Source organism: Peromyscus maniculatus, chromosome 5 (assembly GCF_049852395.1).
Source record: "Peromyscus maniculatus bairdii isolate BWxNUB_F1_BW_parent chromosome 5, HU_Pman_BW_mat_3.1, whole genome shotgun sequence".
Classification (NCBI taxonomy): Eukaryota; Metazoa; Chordata; class Mammalia; order Rodentia; family Cricetidae; genus Peromyscus; species Peromyscus maniculatus.
This window is the reverse complement of record NC_134856.1, coordinates 114,282,854-114,301,407: the sequence shown is the minus strand read 5'-3', so window position 1 is coordinate 114,301,407 and position 18,554 is coordinate 114,282,854. Positions and strand designations below refer to the sequence as shown.

At 39.7% G+C, this 18,554-nt stretch overlaps 1 protein-coding gene across 3 annotated transcripts in view; it reads left to right on the top strand.

Annotated features, from left to right (window-relative positions):
- The first annotated feature begins 186 nt into the window (after positions 1–186).
- The window catches only part of Mylk4 (myosin light chain kinase family member 4), a 104,865-nt gene continuing 86,497 nt past the window's right edge, over positions 187–18,554 (top strand). The window contains exon 1 of one of the 3 annotated variants that reach the window (XM_076573126.1): positions 187–299. Coding sequence is in view for 2 of the 3 variants with exons in the window: in XM_006972296.4 (XP_006972358.2) it covers positions 17,899–17,915 (17 nt within the window). In the remaining variant the exon portion in view is untranslated. Of the gene's footprint in view, positions 300–17,706; positions 17,916–18,554 lie in introns of those variants that run through there. The other 2 variants (XM_006972296.4, XM_006972295.4) reach the window with 2 other exon arrangements.

The window sequence follows — 18,554 nt, the reverse complement described above, 5'->3', positions numbered from 1 at the left end:
TTATTTGTAATAAAACAGAAACGGAGTAGAAATATGTCAAACGTGCCTAGAAAACTGGAGAAAGGACCTCGACTGGAAAAAACACAAGCGGCTACAGAGTGCACAAAAAAGTTCAACTCAGAAGGCACCTCAAAGAAACTGCAAAAAAAAAAAAAAAAAAAAAAAAAGTTTCCCTCCCTTGTCCCCTTTATTTTTTTTTTAACCTATGAACCTGTCACCCAAAGTACTTGCTTAAGAGTTACCTCATTGCTGATACAATAGCTGTAAACTGACAAGCATTTTGTTCTCATAAAATGATGGTAGGCATCCCTTAAAGGTGAGTACCAGCAGACGGAAGCGGGAAAGGAGTACCATAGACATTTATAAAATACTCGCTGGGTGCGGTGGTGCATACCTTTAACACCAGTACAAAGGAGACACAGACAGGTGGGTCTCTGAGTTTGAGGCTAGCCTAGTCTACCTATTGAGTACCAAGCCAGCCGGGGCTACATAATGAGGTCCTGTCTCAAAATTTTATTTGTACTTTTATTAAAAAAAAAAAAAAAAAGCAACATTGATGTGTTAGTCTACATCTATGTATTACTGCTTATGGTTTTATGCTTTTCTGTAAACCCCTTTAAAAGATGCAAAATGGGCTGGAAGAGGTGGCTTAGTAGTTAAAATCCCTTGCTGCTCTTGCAGAGGTCCCTCAAAGTTTGCAGCGCATACTTGGTGGCTTCCAGCTGTTAACCCCAGTCCCAGAGGATCTGACTCCTTGTGGCCTCTAGGGGCACTGCACCTACGTGGTGCACAGCCGTCCAGGCAGGCAAAACACCCTTACATATAAAAATATTAAATCTTTAAAAGATACAAATGCAGATTGTGAGGACAGAGTCTTGTTAAGTCGCTACGGCTGGAGTTCTCAATCTCTCCAATACCTGGGGTCACCGGAAGTATCAAATTTTCATTATTGTATTGTTGATAATCAGAAGTTAAATGTATTAAAGGAAAATGAAGACTTTTATGAACTTTGACAAAAACTGAATTTTTATTTCATCTACTACCCAACAGTATACCACTGAGAGTTCTATAGGAACTCTTTTTTACTCACTGTTCTCCCACTGAAGGTTTAATTATCTTAGTCTATGAAGTAAACTGGCAATAGCTAATGTGAGATGAAATTACAAATTCTGTTACATACAAAAGATGTAATAACATTAAACTCAAAGAGGAACAAAATGGCTGGCTCCTACTGGAAGAAGTGGGGTTTCTGGGGTGAAGGAAGGTGGCCCAATCTCTGGGAGGCACCCCTTTTTAAAATGTCATTGTTTTGTGGTAGAGATTGAAGCCAGGGCCTTGTGCATAGTAACCATGTGCTCTACCCTATCTTCAGCCTGTTCCTTCTGCACATGCCATTTGTTTACATATAGGAATGAGGTCATTCTCCAGGTTCCACCTCTATCTCTAGCCTCTCTCGATCTATGTACCTACCTATTATCTGTCTGTCTATCTATCTATCTATCTATCTATCTATCTATCTATCTATCTATCTATCTATCTATCTATCTATCTATCTATCTATCTATGTACCTATTTATCTATCTAACTTACTCCTGAAGACAAGAATAGAGTTGAGCCATTTGAATGTACTATGAGGTTAAAATGTATTAGATTTAATTTCAAGTTATCTGGAATCGAGTGAGTCACATGTGGCCCTGGGCAAAGCTACTTAACTTCTGGTCCTGTTTCCAAATTGAGGAAGAGTAAGGACCTCACCATCCATCGTGAGAACTGAATGAAAGTAAAATTAGTATAATGCCCCTGCATTTCTTCCCAAACCTTATCTTTTTGAAGTTCAAGGTTTTCTCCACTAGATGGCGATGGTACAAAAATTAACCATACCAGCAAGCACTTGAAAAAAAAAGTCACTCTTAATTTTGTATTGCTTAGCCAAACTTAGTTTGTTTTTGAATCAGCATAAATTCACATACTCGTAAACTCTGTTGTAAAATTACAGAAAATGAAATCTACTCAAACCAAAACCCTAGAATTGGATTTTCTCCTCTAGGACTTCACTGATGGTTTTTTTTTTTTTTGCTGTCCTTGAGTGCTTACTCTGTGCTGTGTAAACCATCTTCATTCTCCTGCCTCAGATTCAGAGTGGGAACCACGGGGTCCTCAGAGGCTGGAATAAGACCTTCTAATCCAGATGTTCAATGAACACAATCATAGTGATACCCTGACCACAATGCTAAAACATAGGTATACTGCGAGCCTCCCCAGGAACATAGGTGTACTGCGAACCCCCTCAGGAACATAGGTGTACTGCGAGCCTCCTCAGGAACATAGGTGTACTGCGAGCCTCCTCAGGAACATAGGTGTACCTCGAATCTCCTCAGGAACATAGGTGTACTGCGAGCCTCCCCAGGAACATAGGTGTACTGCGAGGCCCCTCAGGAACATAGGTGTACTTCGAGCCTCCCCAGGAACATAGGTGTACTGCAAGCCTCCCCAGGAACATAAGTGTACTGCGAGCCTCCTCAGGAACATAGTTGTACTTCGAGCCTCCTCAGGAACATAGGTGTACTGCGAGCCTCCTCAGGAACATAGGTGTACTGCGAGCCTCCTCAGGAACATAGGTGTACTTCGAGCCTCCTCAGGAACATAGGTGTACCTCGAATCTCCTCAGGAACATAGGTGTACTGCAAGCCTCCTCAGGAACATAGATAGGTGTACTTTGAGCCTCCCCAGGAACATAGGTGTACTTTGAGCCTCCCCAGGAACATAGGTGTACTGTGAGCCTCCTCAGGAACATAGATAGGTGTATTTCAAGCCTCCTCAGGAACATAGGTGTACTGCGAGCCTCCTCAGGAACATAGGTGTACTGCGAGGCTCCTCAGGAATAGAGGTGTACTGCAAACCTCCTCAGAGGGCTGCTGAACCTCTGAACGTTGTTTCACACCCTCATGTCCATATTCGAGTCTAGTTAATCCCATGAGGCAAGCATCTCAGCCGTCTTTAGTCACCTTTGTCAAAGCTAGCCCTCTGGTCATTTGCTGTTATTGCTCCATGATCCCCCTTCCTTATTACTCAAAGCGCACCTTTCTTTTTTCTGCATTCTCTTGGTTCTGTGCCACATCGATTATTCTTGGTACTGCAAAGAGGACTTCTAAATTCTCTTTCCTTACCTTTATTGATATAAAAAAGTATGGATTTTTAAAAGTTAGTTTCTTCCATACCTGCAACCTCCTGGTAGTTTTAAGTGCTTTTAGGTTGACATGAGTAAAACCAGCCCACTGTCTCATGCACATATAAGCCAAGGTTGTGGCGTCAGAGGTTTGTGAAACAGAAGGAGCTTCTTTCTGTTGAAGACTGACACTGACCCAGGAAGCATGTTCAGATTTATCATGCATTTGTTGGCATCAATCCAGTTCATAGGGAGAAACTGCTTACTAACAGGATGGTAAGAAGTCGACTGTTTAAGTGTCTTGCGCCCAGGCATAGACAGACAGTCATGCCTTGTTCCAGATCGCATGTTTTGCATACTCCTTTCCGTGAGAAGTATCTGGTTTTGTGTGAATGGTGAGTTTGGAACAGCAGAGGGCATCAGCTGAATGAGCAGTTTCCTTCTACACACGCTCCACTAGGGGATAGCTAGCTCATGTTTTTGCTGGTTTCTGGCAGGTTCTAGAGGTAGTCCCTGCAAAACAACTTCAAAGAGCTATGTTTACTTTATACCTAGTCTCTAGCCAATTTCATTTGTAGCACAGAAAAAAAATGTATCTGATCTTCTTCCAGCTGGCACAGATCTTCCATAACTGGGGTTTTCCTGAGTGATAGATAAGGTGCCTGTGTTGTCCAAACAGGGCAATGTCCAGTGTTCCTTAGGGATGGAATTTGGACAGTGACTTAACCAAGTTTGCCTATAGGATGAACCTCCAAAAAAAAACAAAAAAAACAATGGATTCTTGGTGGTGAACACACTGAAGTGAGGGAGTGTGCCACACCTTTGTAAGCAGAAGAGGGGGCATGGAGCACTAGGCCTGGCCCCCAGGCCATGCTGCTAGAGTTTGGAACTGGGTATCCCCCAAAGCCTCGTGTGCTAAAGCCTTATTTGCCAACCTGTGGCACTACTGGGAGATGGTATAACCTTTCTGAGATGAGTCCTAAGGAAGTTAGGTCACTGGATAGGTGTCTTGGAGATGGTATAACCTTTCTGAGATGAGTCCTAGAGGAAGTTAGATCACTGGATGGGTGTCTTTGAAGAGGATATTGGAATCCTAGCCCCTTCCTGTTGCCTTCCTTGCTTCCTGGCTGCTACGAGGCAGCTCTCTCCTCTTTATTTTTCTACCCTGGTATTCTATTGCCTCACCACAGGCCCAAAGACAACGGGGTCAGCTGATTCTGGTAGACCCTGGAAAACTCGAGTCCTGATAGCCTTTCCTTCTTTAAAGTCGTCTCAATCATTTAGTAACAGCGATGGAATGAAGAACGGACAGACACATGGACAGTGTAGCTGGGATAAAGTGGGAGTTTCTTTTAACTCTATGCCCTACAACCTGAAATGTCAGCATGTTTATTATGTACATTCCAGAATGGGTGGTGGTGCCAGGAGGTGTTAGCCTGGGTAGGAGGTCTCAGGAACCCAGCCATCTCAGGCCATAAACACCAGAGAAGAGAAAGCTGAAGTTGCTAGTCTCTGCACACACAGACCAATTGTTCTTAAGTACTCAAACTTGAACTCCCGAGGAGAGCTTTGCCGCCCATGTTGGGCCTGGCCCACATGAGGAACCACCTTTGCCAAGACTCTGAAGTCCTTGTCAGGGTTGTTCCCATTGTCAATAATACACAGGACTTTAACACTCAGGGCTTTCCCCTCTCCCTAACACACTCCCTGTTTCAGTCTCCTTTATAATGAAACTTGAATCACTTAACTATAGCTTTTCTTTTCAGTGAGTTCTGCTAAGTTTTCTCCTTAACTATACCACATTTGAACCTTACCAGTCAGAAATGAAAGTAGTTTTTAGGATGTCAGTTTAGTGGGAGCCATTGTGTGGAGAACATTGCTTTTAACCAGTAGAGGATGTACCAACTGAGCAGTTTAGTGTCAGAACTTAATTGCAGAATATGCAGCTGGTATCGGGATAATTCTTTTTGGGTTTTCCATTCTAATACTAAATGTTGTCAAGTTATTGGAGACAGCATGTCTCTTTATCTTATGAACGTTTGACAACATTCTATATTAATCCCTACTATAAGCAACAAAACTATTAAAGCCACCTTCTTAACTATGATTTTTTTTGCTTCAACCAGCAGCTGTTGTGATGTTTAATGATCAGAACGGCGCAGGGTTCCCCTAGGTTTGGAACCCGTTACCTCTCTGCATAGAGTGCTACTTTGGCATCTCCCTGGCCCCAGGCCGTTTTGTTGCTCTTTGCCATAGGCTTAGTTGACCCTGACTGTCCCTCATAGCAGTTACCTGGCAGTATCCCAACTGCCAGTTTCTATGTCTGTTTCCACTCCTCCTGCCAACCTCCACCAGAGGGTAAAGTTCTTCCCCTTGCCAGCTCAGTGCCAAGTACTGGGCCTCATATGCTGTGGGCTGTGCTGGAACAGAATCAGCGGGTGAAAGCATCTGGGCAGGCCTAATGTGTAGGCTTAACTCATTTTGCCCAAGGCTAATGTTTGGAACATTCTGTTTCTCCTGGGAAAACCACCTGACTGAGGTTTTTAAATAAGTAAAAGTCAGATGAAGACTTACTGCTGATTTAGATATGCAGAGAACTCTTACAAAGAAAAAGGAAAAAAAAACATTTTCAGAGGAGAGATTAAAATAGTCATCTAGGAAGAATGAAGAGATAAATCTAGAAAGAAAAAACAGGTTTTTTTGAGAGCAGTGAGATTGATAAAAGAGATGCGGTGGATATGCCATACATTTGTTTTTTTCTCCTCCTTTACTGAATTGGATTGGAAGTCCAATGGCAAGAGGGCTGAAGGTCAGAGATGAGCAAAACTTTGATGGAAACAGGGTTCCCCCCCCCCCAAGATCTGGAAGGACCAAAGCACCCATATTCCCAGCTTTGGCTCAGGGAAGACCTGCTCGAAGCACCTACAACATAGACCTTGGGGTTGTGTGTTGGGTACCTCAGCAGAGCTAATAGTAAAATCCTTATCAGTGGCTTTACTGACGGACTGATTGTAGACACAGTGGAGCCTTTGAGGAACTTCTGGAAACAAGTAGAGGATATACCAGGCTCTGCTGAGTGCCTGCTGGGATGAATGGTAAAGAAAAGGGAAGAATTTAAGAGACATTCCCTTAAAAGTATTTGGAATTTATTTGGAGATCAGTAATTGGTGCTGCCAATATTTAATCATCCAGAAGAAAGGGGAAAAAAGAAATGAACGTTGGCTTGTACCTGATCCCACATGACAAACAAGGAATTCAAAGTAGAATTCAAAATTGGTTTCACTGTAATGGTGGATTCTGTAAAGCGTCTACACGTCTTCATGTCTTTATGTAGATGGTTTATTAGAGTGGACATAAGCAGTGCTGATCATAAAATAAGTTAAATTTGACTTTATTAAAATGTAAATGTAGTTGTTGAAAAGACATTTTTGGATGCTGGGCAGAATGACTCACATCTGTAATCTCTGCAATCGAGAGGCAGAGACCAGATAATCTCTACAAATGTAAAGCCAGCTTAGGGTACAATCTTTTTTTTAATAAAAAAAAACTTTAGGAAAATGAAACTACAGTCTACATGTGAGAAAAATGAGAAAGTAGATTTGTGTTCTTAATATGAAAAGAGATCTCACTACAATAGCAAAACAAGATAATTCCATTGTAGATGAGTAAAAGTTCCAAGACAAGATATTTGAATAATCAAATATATAAAATTTTAATATAAAATTAAACACAAATTAAAACCACAACCGATGTCACCCCATCCCAACCAGAATGGCAGAAACAAAAACTACTGACAATATTACATTTCAGCGAAGAAAATAAATACTAAATGTCAGACTATTTCTACTCGATGTTTTAACTATAAGCACTATGATGTAAGAAAAAGAGAAAGCAATAAAAGGGTTGGGACTGTACCAGAGGAGTGGCACATCTATATTTGTAGGTTGTATACACCAAAAATTATGTATAGAAAATTATTCTGAGTGATATCAGTTTAACAAGTTATCTGCTTAAAATATTAAATGTTGTAAATAGGCATAGGTAGAAAGAAGCCTAAAAACAAAGCATGAAGTAGCATCACAAATATGAATTACCTAAGAATAAATCTGATGAAAGATATGAAGAGGTGGTTTTCTTCCTCCAGAAGAGGGAAGCTGTATAATAGACATGAAGGAAAGTGTAAAGGAGTGTGATAAATGAAGTAATATTCCATATTTGCAGCTCCTAACACCCTTTAGTGTAAGATATAAATCATTGCCAGACTCATTTATAGATTCAGTTCGATCCCAGTCTATAGGCTGTAGGTGAACTTTTCTTTCCCAGCCACCAGTCCCAAGTAACCACAGAGACTTATATTAATTACAAATGCTTGGCCAATTAGCTCAGGCCTGTTACGAGATAACTGTTACATTTAAATTAACCCATATTTCTTATCTATGCTTTGCCATGTAGCTTGGTACCTTTTCTAACTAAGTACAGTATGTCCATCTTACTTCTCTCTGCGTCTGCTGGCAACTCCTCTTCTATGCCATTCTTATTCCCATAATTCTCAGTTTGGTTCTCCCACCTAGCTTTATCCTGTTCAGCTATTGGCCAGTCAGCTTCTTTATTAAACCAATCACAGTGACATATCACACAGTGTAAAGGAATATTCCACACTAGGCCACATGTATGTGTGTGTGTGTGTGTGTGTGTGTGTGTGTGTGTGTGTGTGTGTGTGTAAACTAACAAGCTGATTCTACAAAATTTTTTTTTTTTTTTTTTTTTTTTTTTGGTTTTTCAAGACAGGGTTTCTCTGTGTAGCTTTGCGCCTTTCCTGGGACTCACTTGGTAGTCCGGGCTGGCCTCGAACTCACAGAGATCTGCCTGGCTCTGCCTCCCGAGTGCTGGGATTAAAGGCGTGCGCCACCACCGCCCGGCTATTCTACAAATATTTTAAATATGCTAACAATAGCTAAGACATCCTCAGCGGGTGGAGGAGCTTGCCAAAAGACAACCCCAAAGTTTACAGCTATTACTACAGGAAGGAGACTGTCTTAAAAATTAGTGAAAAAAGGATAGATTTTTCCATAAGAGATACTGAAAGAATGTATGGAAATAGTGGACCTACTATAGTTCATAACAAATTTCTATATGGGAAGTTCAAATTATGAAGCATTTAGAAAATAAAATACTGTAGTGATATTTTGTTGTACTCGAATAAAATTTGCCTCAAGATCAGAGGTCAGAGCCAGTCACTAGATTAAACATAGAGGTCAGGCAGTGGTGGCACACATCTTTAATCCTAGCACTGGGGAGGCAGAGATTGCGATTGGTCTGAATCTCTGTGAGTTCAAGGCCACACTGGGCTACATGAGATTGATCCAGTCTAGGAGAGAAATAGAGCCAGGCAGTGGTGGCACACACCTTTAACCTCAGTATTTGGGAAGCACACACGTCATTAATCCCAGCACTAGGAAGGTTGAGATAGGAAGTGAAATGGCTGGGTGGAGAAAGGCATAGAAGGCATGAGGAGACAGGAACTAGAGGCCCTTTCAGCTGAGACTCAGAGGCATTCAGTCTGAGGATTCCTGGAGACAGGATCTCGTCTCCTTTTCGGCCTGACGATTTGGTAATGGTAAGAAGGTTCTCTAGTGGCTTGTTTCCTCTCATCTTTCAGCACTTACCCCAATATCTGTCTCCATGTTTTTATTATAAGACCATTTAGGATTCATGCAGGAAAATACAACAATATCAAACACAATGTAAATTTATTTATAAATAAAATGTAATATATCAAACATAATATTTAACACATATTTGAAAATTCCTACATAGTGATAAAAATAATAGGAAATTTATCAAAGCATGAGATTAAAACCCTTACATGTGCACTTAATGGAAGCAAAACTTGCATATATATGTATATATAATATATGTACATATATGAGAACTTCAACCATTTAGTCATTGGAGACATACAATTTAAATGTTTAAAATGCTATATTGTTACATGGTCACTAAATTAGCAAAAAGTGTTAAAAGCAGAGCAAAGAAACATTACTGGGGCGCTAGTGGGAATATGTTGGTACTTATATTTATATGCACTGTAGTGTTCATAACAGCCCCAAACCAAAAACATCCACAAATCAAGTACTAGTATAACAAGAACATAAATTGTATAGTTTTGCAATATAATGTTACCTAAGTAAAACTAGTGGACACAAAAGTATAGTAAGCCAGAGAAAGATGATTTGATTGAAAAATGATGCAAAAGACTATAAACAGTATGGTTACATTCACACACAAATCCTGAACTACCATAAAGTTATATGTTTACAATGCACATGTAGGTGGTAAAACTATGAAGAAAACACAATTATCATCTAAAACCTCAGATTAGAAGTTAGTTGGAGAGGAGGTAAAGGAGTGAGGTGTAGGAGTGTCACCTGGTGGTGGCTTTGTGAGTGGTCATTATTCTTTTTAAGCTATACTTACAGTTCTTTTGTGTTTTCTATGGGTAACAGCCTGGTGAAAGGAGAAAAATATTTTACAGGTACACTGTGGAATAATAAAATACTCAAAAATATTTTGCCTTCTAGAATCTAGATTAAATTTTTAGCTGGTACCCTTTGTTTGGGGGGATTTAGTAACATTAATAGCAATAATAGTACCAATAATAACCTTAAAAGTTGCCATCTGTCAAGTCCCTGTGATGCATTAATCACTTTCACCTCATTTCTCACCCCTCATCTCTGTGGGTAAATGTTATTTATTATTCTCATTTAACTGTGAGAAGAACCAAAGTTTAGGACAACCACACAGCCACTCTGAATATACACAGTGAATGAACCTCAACTTCAAACCTCAGCTCACTCTCTGTAACGCCAAGGGTTTCCACTAGGCTGGTTTTTTTTATTGTGGTATTTACCATTCATTTAAGTGGAATTTCATTCATATTAAAAAAAAAATAGGGGCTGGAGAGATGGCTCAGAGGTTAAGAGCACTGACTGCTCTTCCAGAGGTCCTGAGTTCAATTCCCAGCACCCACATGGTGGCTCACAACCATCTGTAATGAGATCTGGTGCCCTCTTCTGGCCTGCAGTCATACATGCTGTATACATAATAAATAAATAAATAAAATTATCTTCCATTAAAAAAAAGAAAATAAAGAAAATAAATGCTTACAGACCAATGAGTAACTTTAGAAAAGCATAGATCATATCTGTTGCAACAATCTTGTCTGACATTTTTCTATTCCTTTTCTCTGTATAGTATCACTTACTTAATATTTATTGGCAGTGTATCTTTTTATGCATAAAAATTAGGAATGTTGATGGGCATAGTTGTGATGTCTTTAACCCCAGCACTTTGGAGGCAGAGGCAGGTGGATCTCTGTGAGTTTGAGACCAGCCTGGTTTACATAGTGAGTTCTAGGACAGCCAAAGCTACATAGTGAGACTTGTCTCCAACAAAATAAAACGAACAAAAATTTGGAACCTGCTGCAAATACTGTTCTAGAATATTTCATTTTTCTCCCAACTTGACCACTACATTTATTTTTATATGGGTAAATATGACTAATGAAATGTTTCTTTTTCTCATGGAGATACTATCCTATTTAAATAACTCTTATATTTACATTTGATTTTAATGTTTTATTGCAATGTATTATTATCATCATTATTATTGGCAATGCTGGAGATTGAATACCAGAGACAGATACTCTGACCACTGAGCTACATCTTTACCCCCTAATTAATGTTTTAAATATAAAAAAAAGTCACTATGGATAATATCTTGGTAAATCTACTCCTTTGAAATAAAACTCTTGAAAATACATTGATGTGTTCCAAGGGTGTGCTCAAGGTGCGTTTCATAATGGTTAGTTGAACTTTCATTTCCAACCAAGTGTGTGAGAGTAGGAGCATCCACCCCACCTTGCCCAGCTTCCTTCACAGTGACCATTTGTTCTGGGTGAGAACTGGGTTGGCAGTTCAGTCTCATATTGACTACAATGTGTCTTTTCAGACCACTGAAGAATTTACACGCAAATTCTTCAATACTTTTGAACACAGAACAAAAACTAGCAACGTACTCTGAACTATTCTGTAGTTGCCCAGTTTTCTTTTACCTTTCACAGTAAATAACACATCCCAGTTGTAGGTGAGGTCTTCACAGGTCTCCCCATCAGCCATTACTGTGCCCTGGACTGCAGGGTTTTTTCTTGTGGAAAATTTCTCCCCTGAGTCTTGCCCTCTGGGAGAAGTTCGCCAGCTTTGGTGAGAGCATGACTTGAGGTTTGCACTTCTGTAATTTCATGCCTCGTTGCTATCATAAGCTGCTTCTAGCTCCTGAAATCCTCTTTCAATTTAGAAGGTAGAAAAGCATGTCAACATAAATACGCTGTTCTCCCAATTCCTAAAACTAGAAAACGATGATTCATGCCATGGGATGGGAGTTTCATGAGTGGGCAGCAGCCTCCTAGATGCCCTCTGCTTGTTTAGAATGGATAGTCTCAGCAGTGGTATGAAATTTACCTTGTCGAAAGCATCTTGCTTTCTTCTTGCCTACTTAGGCTTAAAGAACCAACGGGAGGGAAATACACATGGGGGATGTGGAAAGAGGCAGGAAGACTCCCGCAGTGTTGGGGTGGAATTATAAATATGTGTGCATTAGCATGTAATATAAAACAGTAATTATTTTCACTGTTATGGCCAGAAGCAGTGACACCACAGTAGCAAGGTGCATCCCTGTTCCCAGTTCTTGATTTTTAAAGAGCATCTTCATGACTTGGTTTTGATTTTGAAATGTCTTTCTTCTTTAAAAAGAACCAGAGTTCCTCGAAGGAATGGAAAATTCCAGAAATAGAGTGAAAATGTGGAGGAAGTAAAGAGTAATCAAAAATAATATTGGTGTATCAAAAGTACACAACACCTAACGCAGATGCTCTCATTGACCAAGTATGCAACAATTGTAGCATCAAAATGAAGAGTTAAGGTGGTTTTTCCTTCCTTCCTTCCTTCCTTCCTTCCTTCCTTCCTTCCTTCCTTCCTTCCTTCCTTCCTTCCTTCCTTCCTTCCTCCTTTCTTTCCTTCCTTCTTTCTTTCTTTCTTTCTTTCTTTCTTTCTTTCTTTCTTTCTTTCTTTCTTTCCTTCTTTTCTTTTCTTTCTTTCTTTCGTGCGTGCGTGCGTGCGTGCGTGTGTGTGTGTGTGTGTGTGTGTGTGTGTGTGTGTTTGGTTTTGTTTGGCTTCACCTTGTACTGACACTTAAAAGGGACAGATGCAGGTTCAGGATGGAAGCATTGTGATTTAAAAGAATGCCAGTTAGGGAGAATGGGAGAAATGGTAGGCTCAGAAAATCACTATTACATAATCGCCATTGTAATCCACCCAGTCAAGAATAGATACTAAAGACCTAGGCATTGCTGGAACACAGAATACTCACAGAGTTTCATAATTTACATATCATTTAGAAAGAGATAAATATAACTTTTACGTTAGAGAAATCTGGTGGATACCACCATAATCAGATCATCAAAGTTACCTTTACTAACTAATGATGGCACAGGTTGACATTGTGTGCCACCTGTTTGGATATCCTGAGAAAAATACAATATTTCTTTGGCTTTCTTGCCATAAATCTAACTTGGTTCCATGAAGACACAATTAGGCATTTCAAACTGATAATTTATGAAGCCATATTTGTCTGGAGTTTTCACAAACAACAATTTCACATAGAATAAAAGGAAAAAAGAATGGGGTGACTGCTTCCTAAATAGAGAAAGGAGGATTTTTAAAAAGACTTTAGAGAGAATGCGCTATGGGATATTTGATGGACAGGGTCCATCACATGACAGGTCATGTGAGAAAGGTCTTCCTTCTGAGGACACATGCTCGTGCATGTAGGGATGAAGTGCCGTAGAAACTGCAGCCTCTAGAAAGGAGACAGAAACAGCAGATATGGAAAGCACTGACGCTCAGTGACAATAAGAAAATAGTATATAGCTATTTGCTGTACCCTTCTTGTAATGCCTCTGCAGGTTTCAACTTTAAAATTTATCCATTTTTACTGTGCTGGGGGAATTGAACGCAGGACCTCATGCACCTTAGCCAAGCACTTTCCTACTGAGCTACATCCTCCTACTGAGCTACATCCTTAGTTTCTAGGTTTTGCTTTCTGGTTTTTTTTTTTTTTTTTTTTTTTTAAGATTAGGAAGCAAAGACATACAACAAAATGGTATAAAAGTCATATAAAGCTTTGGAAACTTTCACCAGTTTATTTATGAGCATGATGCATTTTGTTTCTAATGAAATATTTTCTAAACATCATCCCAGTGATAGGCATTTGAATCCCTAAAAAATAAAATGGCACATAATTAAAAGAACAACTAACCCTACCACTGGAGGAATAAACAGTTTTTAGTCTGTTTAAAAAATTAATTTTAAATGATCCCATTTATGTTTTTATGTAGTTTTGTAACACCTCTTTTGTTTTCATGTTTTAAACAGTAAAAGGAACACAGAAAATTTATTACATGCCTAAGAAATATGAGTTTGTTTCTGTGTCAGGGCCACATATATGCCAGCAGGAACTCCACCACTGAACTCTGCCCACGGCCTGCCTGGGAGTTTTAGACTCCTTGGTTTTTGTTACAAAATATTTAGCTACTTACTCACTGTCACTTGGAAAATTGAAAGGTCCAATATCAAATGGACTGTAAACAAGTCTGGACATTTGGTCACATCATTACCCTCTTGGCTGGAAGTATCCTGTCTCCAAGGAGACAATAAGTGGTAGGAGCTAACTTCATATAAGCACGCATTCTTTATTAATTACAAAATCTCATGTTAACGTGGTATTTGTACTAGAGGGAAAACAGGAGACTCTTAACTCTCACTCACTCATGTGTTTCCTTTCTTCAGCCCCAGGTGACCCAGTACTGTGGGTTTAATTTATGCCTCCCTGGATCCCAGCCTTGGTCACTTGGAACAACTAGCTCCACACTGCCCAGGAGCACTCACCCTCCCACTTCTTTTCACAAGATTAGCTTTAATGAATCATATTAAAACCGAATTTTCTTTTTTCTTAGTGACATTAGTAAAGTATACTTTGCAGATCATAAGAGTTACTTAAGTATACAATTCAACCGTATTTTTTTTTGTTTTTTTTTTTTTGTTTTTTTTTTTTTTTGAGACAGGGTTTCTCCATGTAGTTTTGGTGCCTGTCCTGGATCTCACTCTGTAGACCAGGCTAGCCTTGAACTCACAGAGATCCGCCTGGCTCTGCCTCCCGAGTGCTGGGATTAAAGATGTGTGCCACCACCGCTCAGCTAACAATTCAACGGTGTTGGTGTTTTAAGACATTTGGTAAGTTGTCTAACCATTATCACCACCATGCACCATCCAGTGAGATCTCATGTACAGCTAATTCCTATAGACTGGTTTTTTTTGTTGTTGTTGTTTTAATAAGATACCATAGTATGTGGCCTTTGTCTTTTTTCATTTAGCACCATATTTTAGTCCATTCGTGTCAATAGCAAGCATCCATATTTTGTTTCTGACTAGTATTCCATTTGCATGGACATACCACTTCGTAATCTCCCTTCATCAAACTAACTAATGGACATTTGGGTTGTTTCTAATTGTGCCCATTGTGTGTATTGCACCTTCCAACATGTGTGTGCAAGGGTTGCATGTTCTTGCATTTTCATTTCTCTTCCCTGTGTACCCAGAAGTACTAGACTTACAGAAAACAACTTAAACTGATACTCCACTTTCAAATGTATCTGTGCCATTTTCCGTGCCTACCCCTAGTCTGACGAGAGCGCCCCTTTCTTCCCATCCTTGCCGTGTTCACTTCCTCTACCTCTTTAACACTTTCCCAGTGGACGCAAATGTTATTTTTTTTTGTGATTTGAATTTTCATCTTCCTGATGACTGATTCTTAGTATTTCTGTATTTATTTTCTGCCCGTCTACTCAAATCCTTTGTCCACTATTAAAACTGGGATGTATGTCATCCAATTAGTGAGTTGTAGCAATCTTCTGTGTGTTCTGGATATGAGCCCTTTATCAAATCTGTGCTATCAAAACATCTTCTCCAGGCCGTAGCCAGTCTTTTAATTTTTCTAATGCTGTATTTTAAAGAGCAAACCCTGAATTTTGACGGAGTGCAATTTATCAATTCCTGTATTTAGGTTCATATTCTCTGGTGCTTTATGAAGGTGTAAAATGTAATTGTTAGGCAGCTGGAATGAGGTAGTCTTTCATCTGAATTTTGATATCTATGACAATTGCTCCATGTTTGTGTGTAGAAGGCTTGTTTTTCTGGAGACATTCAGAAAGCTGTGTATAAAGAGAAACTATCAACATTTCCTGGCTTGCTTTGAATACCAAGCAGAAGGTGAGCTGTCAATGATGCCAGTTCATGTGGCTCTTCAGATTTCAATCTCTTCCTTGGATAGTGCAAATGTTGCCTAAAAAATTAAGGAATTCTGTTCTTTATTCTTGAGAATTTCATACATGTATACAATGAAGTATATCCATCCCCATTTCCCTCCTTCAACTCTTCCATGTCTCCCTCCCAACTTCATTTCCTCCTAAAAAGAATGATTTTCCCTCCCCTAGCAGCGATCAACTGCTCATAAGGGGTGAGGCATAGAGAACAACACCCTCTTGGCTGGTTTGATCTTGTGCAGGTCTTGTGCAGGTAACTACACCTGCAGTGAATTCATAAGTGTAAGCCATGTGACGTCTAGAAGACAGCACACTACAGCACTCCTCTGTGCCCTCCAGCTCTTACAATGCCCTTTCTTTACTGATGATCCCTGACAATTGGAAGTGACATAGTGGGGGAGGTGGTGGTGTGGATAAATATATCCCAGTCAGTGATGAGCACTCAGTTACCCAGTGAGCTTTGTACCAGTCATAGTAAGAGTTACCCAGTGTCCTTTGTACCAGTCATAGTAAGAGTTACCCAGTGAGCTTTGTACTAGTCATAGTAAGAGTTACCCAGTGTCCTTTGTACCAGTCATAGTAAGAGTTACCTAGTGAGCTCTGGATAACTCTTACCACAACTGGTGCAATTCTCGTAACAAATAACTGTGCCCCAAATCAAATAGAACACTTAAATTTCCTAAAGGAAGTTAAATTGATTGATGTGCTCGATTTTGATTCTTGCCCTCAGACTAAGGGAGTGGTCAAAGCTTACAGAGAAAGCCGAGTAGCAAACCTCCACCTACCCGGTCAGTATGAAGAAAAAAAAAACTAGCATGGAAGAGAGATTTCTACTCAGAAACTTTATGAGCAGCCCAGATGGATATTCTGCAATGCCCATCTACTGTCTTTCCTTTACACACTGTGTCTAATTCATCACAAATCCCGATATGTGAAATGTGGAAGCATGCATGGGATTCTAGAACCAAAAAAAAAGTTTTAGAGGAAAAATGAAGAAAATTAACTATTGGATTTTGTTAAGAGTGGTGTATCTGCTGGTCCTGGCTTTCTCGTGCTGTGGCTAGGAGCCAAGGAGATAGGAATTCTGACTTCATTTTCATGGTTTGACTGGAGGCTGTGACTACGTACATCTTCCTTATTCTGAGAAGGATTTGCCTTTGCCAGCATTTGTACACAGCGTTATCACACCTGCAAAAGTTGATAACCTGAAATCGGTTCAGCCTTTTGAGAATACTTTATTGAATAATGCATCTTCTTGAAGAACTATGTTTTGGAATCCTAGAAAAATAGCAACAGTTCTGCTTTTCAAATAAGATTCTGCTAGAGTCCTCCAAATGCTACTTAAAATGGAAAACACCCATTTTTGTCTTGACTGGAAAACATTGATCTACATTTTTAAAAAAAAGAAGACGAAGAAAGAAAGAAAAAGCAAGGGTGCCCGAGGCTGTGGTGGCAATAGGTCTCAGAGGAATTGGTAAAGGGTGACAGCTGTCTGGGTCACGAGCAATTAGAGAGCCGTCTATAATGTCAGTTTTAGTTTGTCGGCAATGTAAACTTTATATCAAGAAAATATATCTAGGAACAGCAGAACTAGGAAGGTGGTTGCTTTCTTGATGAATCAGGAAAAGTCATGGTGTCACTCATAAGGACAGTTGGTGAGAATTCCACCTCTGTTCTTTGTACCTACCTGGATATGTGTGCCTTTGACCTTCCCCCTAAACTAGGGGGAGTTAGAGACCTTTTAAATACAATTAAGTATTGAATAAACAATGCTTGCTAAATGCATTCAGAAGGCACCATATTACATTTGGATCTCTCCATAATCATCAAAACAAATGTGTATGTAACTGTGGGCTCCCATACCTTGCATCCTGGTTGCTGCAATCAGGTCTGAGAGGACACAAATCCAGCCCTGTAATTACAAGGGAACTGAGAGAGGATGGTAAAGGTGATATTTCATCCTGCGTTCTCAATTCATCATCTCCCTACCTGACCTTTGAAATGGAGCCATCAGCTTTGAAAGGCCTGGCATCTAAAATTAATATTCTTCCCCATCTGACTAAGGAAGCAACAGCTGAGCAACATGAGATCAAGGAGCATATTAGTTTAAACAGGGGCTCAGGGTGGCATTTGAGAGAAGCTACTTCCTCCGGTGGAGACACTTGTCTCTCCAGATGACTTCTTCCCACTGAGAGTGAAGTCTCTTACCGGAGAGTTCTACAGTCGATCGGAGTCTGCAGATTCCTGTTCTCTGCTGGGAAGAATCCTCCTCTTGTGAAGTGATTCAGACTCCAGGATGTCCTCCTACAGACGGTATCACTCGGGCTGATTGTCACTGCCCCTCCAATCCCCCTTTTCTCTCTATGTCGCTCTAAACAACAAGGGGTTTGAAACTTCAGACAGAGTCAATGCTTAGTGTTTCTTTATGGAATGATTATGTGTTAAACCCAAACTTTTGTTTTAATATGTTAATTTTATGACTTTCAGTATGGCCTGCGATTCAACATTATATCTATCGACAGTTCACCATTAAATAGACATGCACCTGTTCTTATTTTTATAATTTTTTTCAGAGAAGTTTACAAAATAATAATAATGATCTATAGTGTATCTGTAGAGTTCTGGTTGACGTTATTTGCATTTTAATTTTTTTGAACCTAAGTACTTTAGGCAATATATAGGATTTTGTAGAGTATTATATTTGAAATACTTTATAACTCTAGTAGATTATTTTAATCTATGAATTGTAAAAATGAAAGGTGAAGTTTCACTGGCAGAATTAGAAATGATTTTGAAATAGAGAAAATGAAGCAAATTTCAGAGAATTTCCAGCAGGGGGCCTCGGGGACTAGCCACAGGAAAGCACAAATTCAAATTTTCCTTAATCTTTCTCTCCCTGGATAGCCAAGTACTGTGTGAATATGTAGATGCATTCATGTGCCTAGGATTAAG